At 37.9% G+C, this 16,426-nt stretch overlaps 1 protein-coding gene and 1 non-coding gene across 3 annotated transcripts; both read left to right on the top strand.

Moving 5' to 3' along the window:
• Positions 1-14,229, top strand: LOC113543468 (cortexin-3). 2 transcript variants are annotated; one of them, XM_026941696.3, is made up of 2 exons: positions 1-553; positions 12,175-14,229. In XM_026941696.3, the coding sequence occupies exons 1-2, from the start codon at positions 523-525 to the stop codon at positions 12,507-12,509; spliced, it is 366 nt and encodes a 121-aa protein (XP_026797497.1). In that variant the 5' UTR covers positions 1-522; the 3' UTR covers positions 12,510-14,229. The 2 variants fall into 2 exon arrangements, with proteins under 2 accessions (XP_026797497.1, XP_053097017.1); XM_053241042.1 differs by lacking the exon at positions 1-553 and adding an exon at positions 9,969-10,254.
• LOC113543679 (U1 spliceosomal RNA) lies at positions 6,782-6,945 on the top strand. Its single transcript, XR_004579861.2, has one exon. It is a non-coding gene; the product is annotated as a U1 spliceosomal RNA (small nuclear RNA).
• Positions 14,230-16,426: the final 2,197 nt, after the last annotated feature.

Genomic DNA, 16,426 nt, shown 5'->3' with positions numbered 1-16,426 from the left:
GATGATAATCTTTTATTCACCATCATATTTCAACAAGTAGTAGCTGACATTTCTGAAATTTTCCTAAACGGGTTGCTGAAATCACGGCTAAATAAGCTCCTCGCCCTGGCAGTGCAGCTATAATGACGCGGAAGCGGGGACACCCGTTTTTTTTTTTTGTTTTTTTTTTTCCGGTTCCAGAAAATCCCGCGCCGTCATTCGCGTCTTCATTCAGCAGCTCGCGCGCGCACGGCGGAGGCGCGACTGTGGGCGCGCGCGCACACGCACACACACACACTCACTCACACACACACACACACGCGCGCGCGCGCTTCATGCGGTCGTGTTTTAAAACACACAGCAAACCGAGAAGCTTGTGTGGCTTGTTCTTTCCACGCCAGGATTTTTCGAGTGAAGGCGCGCGCTCGCTTCCGCTCCGCTCTCCTTCGCCTCGCTCGCTCTGCGTCTCCGTGCGGCGCAGCTGAAGGCGCGAGCTGACGGTAGAATGGGCGAACCCCTCCGGTTTCCACTGTAACTCTGGAAATGGAGCCCACATTCCCGCGGGGAGACAAAGGTACGAGCCCTGACGCTTTCTCTCTCTCTCTTTCTCTCTCTCTCTCTTTCTCTCACACCCTGTGTAGCAGTCAGGTCCTGAATATTACCGAGCGCGCGCTCCAGACAGCGCACGCGACAGCTCCGTCTCTACCGCCTGACTCTCAGCTGCTATTTACACTTGTTGAGTGAACACGAGCATGATGAGCGTGAAAGCGCAAGGTTACTGCAGTAGGGGCACTGAGGGGGAATGAATGCTTTGGGATGCGTGCTACCTTTAATCGTTCCCTCGATAAAGATACCGGCTGCTGCTGCTGCTGCTTCTGCTGCAGGTTTGATTACGTTATAATATGTTGCCATGGCGACAGGGAAAAAAGTATTAGCGCTAGGGCACGCACTCAATCTTACAAGCTGTACTGTTGGATTAGAAACGCACTTTGACTACTGCACTAATGCAGCAGCCTGCATTAACCCAGCACAGGTTATCTGACGATTAATCGACTGCATTACATCATGATCAGTGAAGATGCATCCTGGGATCCTGTATACATTCTGGACCAGTCTGACTCTCTTCCTGCAGTGAAGCTTTGCCTTCTTGTTCAGTCTGAAGGCGTGAACCTGCAGTTCAGTTCATGCATAATTATTTGGTTTTCAAACCCAGTGTGAAACTAAGCCACAACTTATCCTCCAGAACCAGGTAGACCACATCTCTCAACTTTGAGTGAATTTTTGGTACTTGGTTTTTTTTTTTTCATTCATGCATATTGCTTATTGCCTGTGTCACAATTGAGCAGCTCATCTCATGCAAAATAATGTTTCCAGCCACTGCAGGTGATGCTATTTGTTGCATACACGTCTGTTTATGGATGCACACACATTCAGCATTCAAAGCTTTTGCATGTAGAAAGAAGAGGTGGTGTATCTCATGTTACGGTGACTTCTACTGTTAGAAGCACTATTTTGGAACTGTTATGAGTGAATATTTTGTGAGTATGAGCCAATATTACTAACCAGTTTTATTAAAAAAAAAAACTACAAATTGCACAGAAGTGCATTTGACTGCAATGTATACATGAAGATCATGCAAAACTGTATGTCTTTATTTAACAGCGTGATTTTGCTGAGCACATATATCACCTGATACTTAGGTTTTTGCAGTAACAGGATGATATCACGTAATTCGTATAGCACTGCAATGGCACTTTATTGCATGCAGTACTGCCGACAACACCCTTAATGTGCTTCATCTTCACTAAAAAATATACATTTGGACTATCAGATCATCTCCAAGAATTTTTGATTGATAGCATGGACTATACTTGACAGATAATGATTCTAGAAAAATTTTATATTTTGTTATCTGTTATATGTGCATGGAAAAAAATCAACCTTTCAGCTCTTGAAAGGAGTCATGGCCTCAAGCAATGTAAGTGTTAACTAAACTATCACTATTTTTGGTTTCTCTGCTTTTAACCTTGACATTCTGCTATCAAAGCATTTTTCATGGATCCACTGTCCATACAGTGATATGACATTTGAAATGTGGCCAATAGCAGATTCCTCTTTATCACCATGGCACTGAGTTTTAAAAGGTTTAAAGCTCGTGAATGTTCGTTTTCTACTCAGAAAGATTACTGAGTGTCTCTGTTTAAATCGTCAGCGAGGAATAACTTTTATTGCAGCTCACTGTTTGATCATTATTAATGGTTCACTCTTATCAAGGCCGATTCTGAAATGAGGGTATTATCTGGAATGATATCATTCACTTACTCAAATTTTTCACATAGTCTAATATGAAATGGAGTGGTCAAATTTAAAAAATAAGACATCAGCAGAAATTAAGTTACTGTTATTTGTCATGGCATGCTGTCAGTTGTAATTAAAACATGTTCTAGAGTTGTGTGCACATGGCAGCTCCCCTGTCTAAGTTTTTAGGTAAACAGAAGCCAGCATAATTATACCCTCTACCAATTTCTGACACGTCCAAGCTCACACTAATTTGCATAACAATGGCAGTCAGAGCCACATGCACAATACAATGCAATTCCATACAATAATGAAGCATCAGAATTAAGCGTGTCCCTCAGTCACTGCCCCGAATGCACTAAACTCCTGGACAACTCATTTGTCTCCCTCTTTCCTTCATATCATGTGTGAGCACCCACGCAATGCAGCAAGCTCTGCACTCACTTACCAGTCCTGTGGAGGAAATTTTAATCCACTAAATATTGCTCTATTGTTGTGGGTTTCTGATACACACAATAAATGATGATTGATTTTACCAAATTGCATCAGTTGAATCACTTATACGGTCACAGTATACAGTATTTTAATGTAGTTTGAATATTTTGAATGTACACAGACATACACAAAAATATACTGTTTGTGTGTATTATATTATATTATATTATATTATATTATATTATATTATATTATATTATATTATATTATATTATATTATTTATTTATTTATTTATTTATTATTTATTTATTTATTTATTATATTATATACTTCCACCTACTTTGAACAGCAGCAATGCCCAGATTTTTGTTTCTTAAACAAGATTTTTTTTGAGTCATGGCAGTTCATAATCTTTTATGTGCCGGACACACGAAGCTAATTCTGCTCTCGCGTAACATTAGCCAGTGATTTTGACAAAATGTCTCATACCTATAAAGACACTGTTATACGACATATTGAGCTGCAGTATACAGATAGATCTATATTATTTCTGCTGTTGTCTATTTCAGAACACCGTGACGTTCTAATAAAGACGAAACCTCAATAACAAGAATAAGAACAGCACGCATCTAGATCAGATTCACACACATTCAGTATTTTAATGCCTTTGATATGTATAACACTTGTCTTATTAAATTGCCAGCTGTCCTACATCTTGCCTAGTACACTATCATAAGACTTCCAGCTGTTTTTATATTCATTAAAGCCTAAAATCCATGTCATACACATAAATAGCCTCTATTCCGTGTTGTGTGTGCACTTTTTGTAGCAAATGCTTAGATTCAAGGTGACCATGAAAGGTATCTGCTGCTCCCACCTCGGTGGCCCATTCTTCAAGGGGGGTATCTGCATGGAACCGGGTATCTGTGGCGCGGCTCAGTGTGCATGCTGTGCAGCTTAAAACTAACTAGACAGATGGAGGTGACAAACGAAAAGCATGTTGAGAAACTGCCTCCGGATGACGGCTTCCAATTTTGAACAATAATGTATTTGATTAGGCAATACCAGTCACAGACATAGTTTGAGTAAGAATATTGACATTGAAAAAAAGAGTTTTTTCTCTCTTTTTTAAAATAGTAGTCAGATATCCACAACATCTTTGCCCTTCAGCTGTTAGGAAGAAATAATGGATGGTTTTGTCAAGAGACGTGCTCTCATATACAACTTTGCACCTAGTTTCTGTGCTGAATTTGGAGGAGGTGGTCATTTATCATCACTATTGCCCATACCTGGGGTTGACAATTGCACTGCAGCACCAAAGATTCACATTTACTGCTGAAATATTCAACAAAAATGCACACTGTAAAAAGTGAATTAGTGATCATTAAATGAATGATTTCTCATTTTACATGTGAAGAATAATAGTTAACATTAAAGTATCAGTAATTAATGTTTCTGCAATGACAAAATAAGGACAGTACATGACACTGATACATGTAGATAACACAGTGGATCAAAATAGGATAACAAGTCATTATGTTTTTCCAGCATAGTAATGTAATATTAGTTATTAAATACTTACACCGTAACCAACATAGTAGTTTATTATTAGTAGTGATTAGTAATTAGTGAAGAACTACTATGGTACCATTTGATTGCTTAGTACTAAGTTACTTAAGCATTAATTAAGGAAATCTATTGTAAAGTATAAAGAATTTCCATGAAACTCACTTGTAACAGAAGTGTAAGGGCAGTTGCTGAATTCTGTCAATACATGATTAAAAAATCTGACTATAACATGAATTCAAAGCCAGAACCATTAGAGTCTAAGGTAGAGTCCGGAGCAGTATTTGGGTTACTTACACTCTCCCGAAACCTTTGTCATATCCATGCGCATTCATAGCAAAAAAAAACAAAACAAAAAAAACCCTACATTTGTACCGCATAACTGCATATTCTTCATTCAGAAATAATAGTTTCATCTCTGAAAGGAAAAATTATAGTTTGATTTAGAAAATTTCATTTACAACTTAAAATACCTTTTATCTGAAGTATTCATTAAAGCAGTGTCCAAATATACATTTATTGACGCCTCCCACAACTGCCCTTATATTTTCACTGAAAGCTCAGAGTAAATGGGTTTACATATTTTTTCTCCATACAGGAAAATATGTAAAAACGTCTTGTCTGTAGTAATTAAACATATGCAACAGATGCAGAGAATGTGTTGAACAACACTGAAAGATTCCTTTAAGCCATGTATAAAATAACTCAGACTCAAAACCCATCCTATTCTGGGTGGCACCAGATAGTGGTATTATAAATCACTACTCTTCTACAGCTGTATACAGCTCTTCTACAGCACATTGTAAATGAGCCCTGGGATGAACACAGGACAGTCTTTATGATTACAACAGCAGTTCAAATCTAAGCAAAGATGAGACGAATCTGTTTTGGGGATATGTAAATGTTTTGCAGCATCACTGTTGTTGCTTGGAGTCATTGGCACAAAAGCCTTCCCTCGATGCTGTACCTTAATATTCATTAATACACCACAGTACAATTTACAGGGCAACTGTTCTTGTTGTTTGATTGCTATTCATTAATCATGCTTCACTTTATCTGTCCATCTGTCTCTCTTGATACAGATCAGGAGCCAGAGGTTGCAAGGAACATGCAGTGAATATATTTATTTTGCTTATCTAGGATTCATTGTTGGTACCTGCTGAAACAGCGAATATGAGATCCATGATCAAACCTATGAAAAGGCTTTTTGTTCTGCACAAGACATGCATAAACATAAACTGCTGTAGTCCTGCTCTATGTCTCACAAGGAACTGACCTGTTACAATATTTAAGAAGGTGAATTGGGTGTCGTTTTTCTTCCACTGTCTAGTTTCGGTGAAACTCTGTCCCTGTATACTGTTCTTGGCTGACGGGCGTGGAGCCCAATGTATCCTTCTGCTGTTGTTGCCCATCTGCCTCAAGGTTCGGCATATTGTGTGTTCTGTGATGCTTTTCTGCTCCCCTTGGTTGTAAAGAGTGATTATTGAGTTACTGTAGCCTTTCTTCTCTGACTTCTCTCTTTAATAAGGAGCTTCTACCCACAGAACTGCCCGTCACTGGATGTTTTTTCCCAGGAGATCAGCAGTTTCTGAAATACTCAAACTTGTCTGTCGGGCACCAATGAACGCAACAGTCAAAGTCACTGAGATCACATTTTCTGATGTTTGATGTGAACATTAACTGAAGCTCTTGAGCTGTATCTGCATGATTTTATACATTGCGCTTTGCGCTACCATTTAATTGGCTGATTGGATAATCGCATGAATGAGCAGGTGTGCAATGTGTTCCTATTAAAGTGGCCAGTGAGTCTAAATTAATAAATAAACAAACAAATAAATAAATAAATAGGGGTGTGTGTGTGTGTGTGTGTGTGTACTTACATACCACTGCCAAAAAGTCCAAACCTTCTAATTCCAAGGTCACAATAAATATAAAAGTTGTTTAAATCATGCCTTCAGGGTTAATATCTCATTTTGAAGTTGTCCCAAATTCCCTTGAATGGTATAATATTTTGGGTCAGTTGTGAAGCAATTTGTAGTGGATAAATGATATTTAAGGTTTATTTTGCATTAGGGACTCCTATTCCTAGACACCTTAATCATGATGGAGGTGTGTTGTTCTTATCATCTCAAGTCAGATTTAGTTTTTAGGTCAGGCTAAGAACTATCAGGATGAAATATGAAACCTGTGTTTATGTTTTTTTTAGCTTTCAATGTATGCAAATTGATTGTGAATTAAGTCACTTATGCATAAAAGAGTGAGAGAGTAAAAAGTGCAAAGGAAAAAAGCAAATGAAGGAAAAGGAAATGAACTTTTAATTCCTGCCAGAGTTTTGCATAATGCCATTACTAAAGCCTTTCTTTTTGTCTGATGTGCGTTAACTAAACACAAGTTCTATTTCACCCCTCCTAACCACCAGGGGCGGTAAATACCATCTGCATATATACTTGTGCATGTGCACATGCATGCCAAGAGCATCAACATAGTCACAATACATACCTGGTACATACCTGGCAGGGGCGATACCATGATCAGGAAGGTGGTTCGCCCAAGGCGAGGCTCAGCCATTGCACTCGGGCTGTGCTGACCCTTGCGAATTCCCCAAATGTGGGAATCTCGACTGCATAATTTCTGATAGTGGGGGACTGCGTTCGCGCTCTCCCCTGACACGCTTCCCATACTTGGCCACAAGTCACTTCACTTCACTTCACTTGACCTCAAAAAAAAAAAAAAAAAAAAAAAAATAATAATAAAAAAAAATAAAAAATAAAAAAAAATAATAATAATAATAATAACAATAATAATAATAATAATAATAATAATAATAATAATAATAATAATGGGGCAGTCGTGGCCTAATGGATGGAGAGTCGGACTTGTAACCCGAAGGTGAACCTGAAGGTTGTGGGTTCGAGTCTCGGGTCCGGCAGAGATTGTAGGTGGGGGAGTGAATGACCAGCGCTCTCTTCCACCCTCAATACCACGACTGAGGTGAGACCATTGAGCAAGGCACCGAACCCCCAACTGCTCCCCGGGCGCCGCAGCAAAAAAAGGCTTCCCACTGCTCCGGGTGTGTGTTCACGGTGTGTGTGTGTTCACTACTGTGTGTGTGCACTTGGATGGGTTAAATGCAGAGCACAAATTCCGAGTATGGGTCACCATACTTGGCCACAAGTCACTTCACTTCAAAGTAACTGTATGATGTAGTGTTTGATATAAATACTGTTTTTATACTTATTTTCACTGATAATGCTGATAAAGCATCTAGCTAATATGAGCTAACTTAACAGAACTGTTGAGCGTTACATATAAATATTTATAATACTAGCTAACATGAGCTAACCAGATGATTTTGAAGTCATATTCATAAATGTTTATAACCTTATTTCATATTTCATAACCATATTATATATTATAACTATATAATTATACTATTATAATTATATTATACTATTATATAATTATACTATTATAACTATTATAATTATATATTATATTATAACCATATTTCACTGTATGTTTAACATAAACTAATGTAAACTATATAGTATCTCAGAAAAGTGCTTTGAGTATAATTAAAAAAAAAAAATACACCCGTCTGCAGACAGACATTTCTTGTGACATCCTGCGCAAAATATTTTTTGCTTTGAGATAATTTGGCTGGAAATCTTCAGATCTGCTCATAGCCCTTGCTATCCATGCTACCCTTCACTACACACTGAAGTACCTGCTCAATCTCCAGCATTCTGAATACAAGCAGTTTGATTTTAGACTTCAAGTGATAGACAGTGACATATTGATGACTTTAAAAGCACTGGCTACTGCCAAGACACAGCATTCTGTAATTAATCTCCATTAAATCAAGTGTGTCAATCTCCGGACTCAGAGTCCAACGGCTCTGCATAGTTTAGGATGTACGCAACACAAACACCCCAAAAACACAACGCAAAGTCTCGGGAATAGGCTAAAGAGTTGAATAAGGTGAATTAAATCAGGAGAAACACTAAACACTGCAGTGCTGTGACTCATCAGGACCAACCTATAACAATAAATACATACATGCAGCCACTATCTACATTATCATAAAGATGTGATTTACATGCAAATTTGCAATCTGTCAAGAAATTCACACACACAGACACACACAGCAGCGAGGGTGTGGTCAAGCACAGGTTGTGAATGGGAGGAGGAGTCACAGAGAACGAGCAGGTAAAGAGTGAGTGGTTACACCTGTGTATGGTTAAGAGTGATGTGTATTTATAGGTTGTTTGCTGCAGTGAGTGCCTAACCCACAAGAGAGAGAGAGCTGATGCTGGGAGAGCTGACAGAGTGATGAACAGACCCATTACGAAGAGTTTTTAGGAGTGATTTCAGTTTGCTAAGTGAAGTGCTGAAAAGCATTCAAAAAAGGGGGAAAACAGACAGCATCACTTTTTCTGTAGCTGACTTCCTGTGTCCTCGTTCCCATAACAGGGTTTTAAAACAATATTATATGTATACTAACAGGTGGTATGAATGGATTCCCACAGAAAGTTTGTCAAGTATAATGAAATATGTTCTAAATAAAGTCCTCATTCACAACTTCATATATTTTAAAACCTGTTGAAATTCTAATTACTTATTTTGAGTGACCAATGGAAAAATATTTTGACAGATATAAGCTTACCTCTCTAGATGTTGTGCAGTCGTGGAGCAGCACGCTCATTTAGTTTCCATAGTTATTAGTTGTCAAAAATGGAAACTGCACCAAGTGCTAACAGAAACCCATCGGGGCAGGATTCATGCTGCCCCATGCTAGGGGGAGGAGCAGTGGACAGAACAGTTAATGACAGGGTTGCCAAACTGGTCTAGTACTCTGTAGAGTACTCTGTTCTACTTTTATAGTAAATAATCAAATTAAAGCTAATGTATTTCTACAAAAAAGGCAAAGTGTAATTGCAGACAGTGTGTCTATGAAGTATGAAACCATTTCTATTGTATGATATATTGCAATGATTGAGAGAAGGGAAAGGGAAATTATGGAGTGGATAATGTCTGTACATAAATACGTGTGAAATACTTGTTGGCAAACGCAAAAGCTGAGAAAAAGAAGAAAAATATCTAACTTTTCCGATTATCAATTTTTCTGGGCTAGTTTCAGGTCTTTTGCGTGTTTTTCTGAGATGTAGCTGGGCTGGAACTTCTGCTGAAACCTGTAAACCCTGGTTAATGTTATAACTTTGAAGACAGTTGAACAAAGGTATGTCTAATCCTGCTCAAAACAAGCTGCTAGTCTGATTCTGGATGACTGTAGTTGACTGCCTATTATGGGGTTATTCTAAAATTCACTAGATAGTAACCTATAAAATAAATCAAGTGTGATAGCGTCTTGACTTAATTTTGTTTAAGGCTATGTCATTATTAATGTCCTCCTGCCCCACCAATATCTCTGGTCCCGAACAGCTGCTGAAACACAATTACATTGTGTGACTGCCAGGGATCATATTCTTGATCACAGACAGGCTGTTTTGCTCTGTTTTGCTCTGAATGAACAGTAATATCATGTTTCAAATGCCCTGGCTTTTTTTTTTTTTTAAGCATCATTTTGCATTCTTTTGCATCTCTTCCACCATGCACAATACACAAAGCCTGGTCAATATATGTAACATATTTCTGTGACTGAATTTTATAAAAAGTAATGGACTAGAACAGTAAATGTTTCACTGTGCTAGTTTTACATTTACATACATGAATTTTATACATGTACACACATATGAACACACTATTGAGCATCTCTTGAGTAGAGCGCTGACTTCGCTCACTGCGCTGGAATGAATTTAAAATTCCTGTTTTTGTCATATTTTGCAGGGAAGTGTTGTCTCATCTCAGTGCATGTACCTTGTACTGCTAAATCGATGGAGTGTCAGGACAGCTGTCATGTTTTGTGATGAAAGCAGGACCCCGTCTACTCCATGCCTCATGCAACACGACTGCAGGTTGTGGAAAAGTGCTGAAAAATCACACCAAAGTTCAGCCTGGCTGATGCCTTTATTTAAAACTGAATAACAAGCACCAGCTAAAACTATACAGTATGTGCTGTGCCTATGACACTTTGTTTGAGGATTGAAATATACTGTCACAGAAATGGTTTCTTCTTTAATGGTAAAAAAAATTAATAACTTTAGTCAAGGGGATAACCTGAAATTGGGTACCCAGATTGACTACAGAGTGTATCCAGAGTGTGACAGCTGCAGCACCATTTCCTGACCAGATTTGAGTTATGTGACACCCTGCTGTGCGTCTATTTTTGTTTCCCGGCTCTGTATTTGTGACACTATTTAGATGAGCCCAGGTGAGGGAGCTAATTATTATCACAGTGCTTATCACAGATACTGCTGTAGTGTCATTTCACACGTCACACTTGTATTTATTTTTCTATTTAATCCCTTTTTAGGGTCAAAGTGATCAATTATTCAGTGACTTGCATAAGTATTGAAATGAATGTAATTGGGCATGTTACTTTTTTATTTACATTATATGTCTAACATTTGTATGTGCAAAATATTTTTATTGTGATGCAAAATTTAATTGGACAAAAAATAAAATTATTTTTGGTTGCATAAGTATTCATTCCTGGAGGAATTCCAGGAAAAAACACCTTTGGCTTATAATTACAGTTGTAAGTCTTCTGGGATGTGTCTCTATCCGCTTTGCACATCTGCATCTTATGTTTTTGCCCATTCTTCTTGGCACAATTGCTCAAGCTCTGTCTCTTACAGACTTGAACAGATTTTCTTCTAGGATTGCCCTGTATTTGGCTCCATCCATCTTGCCCTCAACTCTGACAAGTTTCCCAGTCCCTGCTGATAAAAAAGCATCCCCACAACATGAGGCTACCACCACCGTGCTGCACTGTGTGGATGCTGTGTTTCACTGCATGAATGATTTGTAAATATGGAACAGAAATGCGATGTTTTATATTTTAAATTACAATTCATTCTAATGTCACATTAGCCCCATCTCTTATTACACACCTAATATCACCATGCATGTAGAGGCATACATCTGTTTCCTTGAATATTGTTTATATTACTAATTATGTCAGTAAGGACAAAATACACACACACACACACACACACACACACACACACACACACACACACACATATATATATATATATATATATATATATATATATATATATATATAAAATATCACAATACTTGAAGGAAATTTAAAGATATATATTTAAAATGGTATTTAGATTGATTGACATTTGCAGAACTGTTTTGTCACATTAAAAATCATGATTATAGTTGTGATAGTATGTTGTACGTGTATTCTGACATAATTGATCAAAATATCCATATTTGCACAGTGGCACAGCCTCATAGCTCTAGCGTTCCTTGTTCGATCCTGAGCTCAGATTACTACCTGTGTGAAGCTTATCATGTTTTCCTTGTGTTCACGAGTTTACACTGTGTTCTCCTAAAAACTACCATAGTGTGTGTGTGTATGTGTATGTGTATGGACTTGCGTCCTATCCAGGTGTATTTCTTCGTCACAGCCAGTATCTTCAGGATAGGCTTTGGATCTGCTGCCCAGGATAAAGTATTTACTGAAGATGAATCAATGAATGATGAATAAATGAGACTTGAAAAAAAAGACAAGGCTTGTGCCCAGTCTTCCTGAGATAGGCTCCTTTTGTAAAGGTTGAGCCTGTGGTGCTGCACCAATAAGCACTTTACTTAGATTAAAAGTGTGTATTCCTACCACAGTTGGAAAACCAACTTGGTTGGATGCACAAAATTGTGGATTTAATAACAAACCTCTTCATAGATCATAGCATCAGAAAAAGAAGTGAAAAGATCATTTCTGTCTTACTCTGTATGTGTGTGTGTGTGTGTGTGTGTAGATGAGGTCCATGTGGAGAAGCCGGGCCGTATGCGTGCCGTGAGGATGCGTGGTGAGGGGCTACTGTGGGACGACCCTCTGCACTTCTCGTGGCTGATGGAGGCCGAGTCGTTCACATCGTCAGTGCAGGCAGGTGGCCCCATGCCCGGCACAGCCATGACACTCGAGCAGAAGACCACCTTCGCCTTTGTCATCTTCCTCTTTGTCTTCCTTTGCATGCTGATTGTGCGGTGCTTCCGCATCCTGCTGGACCCCTACCGCAGCATGCCCACCTCCACCTGGGCCGATGGCCTTGACGGGCTTGAGAAGGGCCAGTTTGATTACACACTAGCATAGGGGAGGAGCACGTGCACACAGACAGACACACACACACACACACACACAAACACACACACAGCACTGACAAGATACACCTAATAAATGAATCACAAACAACCTTAAAGTAATGATTACAGGCAAACATCATATGATACTGTATATTATACACGTAGCTAAAATACTATATACACACACTTTGGTTATGAACCTAAATGTGACATGATATGAAGTTAAAAAAAAATAGGTGCATGGTTAGTAAAATGTCAAGCTTGACTAAAAATAGAAAACGTTGAGTCACACACACATGTGCACACACAGGGTGTTTTCTGAAAGGAGCAGTCAGGGATTGTGAGTGCTGCCAGAGGCAGTTGTGGACCGGCATGTGCCCCTCTGTGCCGCTGTGAGCCTGGTGACACTCATACAGGGTAACCCAAGCGCTGCTCCTTCAGCTTCCTGCAAACACCCAGCACTCGTTTCCTCTTCTCACCAACACCATTGATATCTGCACTGTTGTATACTGCCAAGTAGACATCTTTAGATGATATGTCCTTTTGAAGACCCTTTATAAGCACTTCATAAATACTACATAGGTTAATGCTTTTGTCTATAAAAGTAAGCCTTAAGGTATGCACTGTTATTATCAATGCAGCTTAGTTTTGTCAGAATTAGCGATTAGGGTGTGTTTGTGCAGTGCTTATGGCTTCATAAAGGGCCACTTATTCGAATTATGCTAATTTTGACATAGGCAGGTTGTTGGAAAATATTTTACATAGATGCTATAGATGGCACTTGTGGGTTTGTTTGTAGCCCAGTGTGAACATTAAAAACAATTGGAATCTTGTATGTATATCTAAAACAACAGTCGTTTAAAAATGATCCTACAGTCAGCATATACTGCCTCATTAGCACAAGAAACTGAATTTAGATCAGTTCCATTTTAATAACTGATCTGCCGTGATTCGCTTCATCAACCTTTCCATTTGAAGCCGCAGCCGCAGGAGCCATAATCGCTAATTTGCCTTGAGAAAATTCATCGCTAAGAGCCAACGATGAGGAAAGGCCACTTTTCAGAGGTGCCTCCTGAGTCATTCATGTGATGATATAATGTCTGTGTCACATTTGTCCAGAATTTGGCTGAATTGCACTGGAGTCATTCTCCTTTTTAGAGCTTTTAGTCTCTTTACCCATCAGCCTGCCAAATGATGTTCCTTTGCACTTTTATGTTGTCTCACCACTGTGAATGAGTCAATGAGAAACTAAGAGCACTTAAGGAGTGAGTTGAACTGCCAGTGACTTTGATTACGACTGCCACTGTTTTGCATGCACAAAGCCACATATGAATGTGTAAGAGAAAACTAAAGCACTGAGTAGTGCAGTGGGACTTGAGAGACGTTTTCAGCGCAAATGATACTGTCAGTTAAAATGAGTTCACTGTGAGGATCTGTGAATAACCTTGTGTCTGAGCTGTATGTTCTATCCCAAATGTTCAAATAAGAAAAAATTAATAAGTAAAATAACAAGAGAAACCCCAAATTCAATTTGCAAATCCCCCAAACTGTGAGGATATTTAAACCTAAATACTGTAAGAACAAAACAGGAGTAATTAAATTGTAAAAAAGAGGTTATAGATTTTCGTATTACTTATGAAGCTGAATAGTGGAGATTCAGACACATGGTACATACAACCACACCTGTATTTGTCTTATAGAGAGATGAAAATAAACTCCAAAATCATTAACTGACTCTCCGTTTGATTCTTCTTATTTTCTGATAACTTGGTTTGTTGTGTGTCTTGTATTATTATGTGTCAGGGTTCAGTGTAGAATTTAAGTGTGATTTCAGTTTATATTCATTTTCTATCTCACATGGTTAAGTGTAGTCATATTTTTAAGTGCCATGATTGTTGGTCCTTTCAGTCATTCATTTATTCCTGCTGTTGTGTTCCCAAAATTCCCATCACCAGTAAGACATTGAACATGTTATTTATTTATTTTTCTAAGCCATATATTGTCCAACATTAAGATGCAAACACGGAGGACAGTTAATGGCCCCAACACAAGAAATCAATACGTACCAATCTTTAACCATTTAAGTTTACTATGGTTTTCATTTTCCTTTCAGGATGATGAAACACACAAGCCTCCTCCTTAATTTTAATCAATAACCTAAATGAAAAAACTGGTCTCATGAGAGATTTAGAGGTCAGTCTATCTGTGGTGCATAAAAAACACAAGATGCCAATATATCCTCCAGCAAAGACAAATGTATAAACCAGATCTTTCTTAGAAAACGGTATGGAATTCAGATTAATAACCTAATCTACTACAATGGCATTTACTGTCTTATGTGCTAGGAATAAATAAGCCAGCAAGACTAAGAGTAAGCTGCCCTGTCTTTCAAGACTGCCCTGCATCCACATCGGATCATTTGCTTTTTTAAGGTGGATTTTGGACTTTTGTGAGACCGAGACCTACACAACACCACATTTCTTACATGTTCGTAAGAAAAATACACAGAATGAAAGGATGAAGAAGTGAGGCTGTGGCTGATTTCTTTCTAGCCCAGGCTGCAGATTCACGCAGCTTATCAGCGACAGTCATGTCAGCTTATCAGTGACAGTCATGATTACCAGATTTACCATAAATTTGTTCTCCGTTTGTGCGGAAAATTTTCCATGACACTTCACTGACACATCCTTAACACATTTTCTGTGATTATGAAAGCACACATGAAAGGAAAATTAGATAGAGAACGCACAAATTGTCCAATATACAGACAAATAACACAAAAGGACAGACAATTTAGTGGGTTTTTTTGTTTGTTTGAATGAAAGGGTTACAAAGTTTCTGTTTACCATATATGGCACAGAGAAAACATGGCGTGAAACAAGTACAACATCACGGCCTTGAAAAACCTGTAAATAAATAAATAAATAAATAAATAAATAAATAAATAAAATAATGAATATGTGTGTGTGTGTGTGTGTTTGGGGGGGGTTGGGTGAAATGCTCTTCTGCATGTAACATACTTGCATATTTTGTACATCCATTTTTTGCACATTCCTGTGCAAATATTTCTTACTTCTCATTATTTCTTATTCATTTCTGATTTTTAATTTAGTTATTTAAATACGCAGTCGAAAGAAGAGTAGGCAAGTTACATACTGTATATAACTGTGTATGTGACATATGAAAAGCTTGAGTGAAAAAAATCTTAGATGAAATTATGCGCATGACCTGCACTGGTCCTTATTGACATTTAAACTATGCTGCCTGTGCTATTGTAGAGGAGTGTGTGAAATATTTGGTATAGATAATAAATTTAATGAAACTATGGACTATATATATACAGTACTGTGCAAAAGTCTTAGGCACCCTATTTTTTTTAGTACAAACTTTGTTATAGATTTTTATTTTATAGCTTCTACATTATTGATTCAGTACAAAAACATTGTAGATTTCTAAACATTAGTTTTCCAGCACAAAATTAAATGTTACAGAAAAATGTTTGTATGTCAGTAAAGAAAGCAGCATATTATATAAGAGACCACTTTTCAGACAAAAAAACATCATGAAGGCTGCTGGGTTTTGCTGCAAAAATAAGAAGTGAGTGTGACAGTCAAAGTTTCCAGGAGAACTGTGGCTGGTTCTGCAAGATGCTCAGTAAAACTTACAGCTAATTTCCTTATAAAACTGAATAAATTGTACCTGAGACTACTATTTTTTTTAAGCAAAAGGTTGTCACAACAAATATTGACTTTGTTTCATTTAGCACTGTTTAATACTCCCTTTAGTATTTTTTTTCAATGTACAAACATTTAATTTCATTATTTTTTAAATATTTTTATATATATAAAACTATCGATATAACAGTACAGTGTGGAAGAATAAATTCATTCATGTGCCACCATGTAAACAGTCATAATGTAAACACTG

Source organism: Pangasianodon hypophthalmus, chromosome 17 (genome assembly GCF_027358585.1).
Source record: "Pangasianodon hypophthalmus isolate fPanHyp1 chromosome 17, fPanHyp1.pri, whole genome shotgun sequence".
NCBI lineage: Eukaryota > Metazoa > Chordata > Actinopteri > Siluriformes > Pangasiidae > Pangasianodon > Pangasianodon hypophthalmus.
The sequence above is the reverse complement of the archived record's forward strand: the minus strand, read 5'-3'. Positions and strand labels throughout refer to the sequence as shown.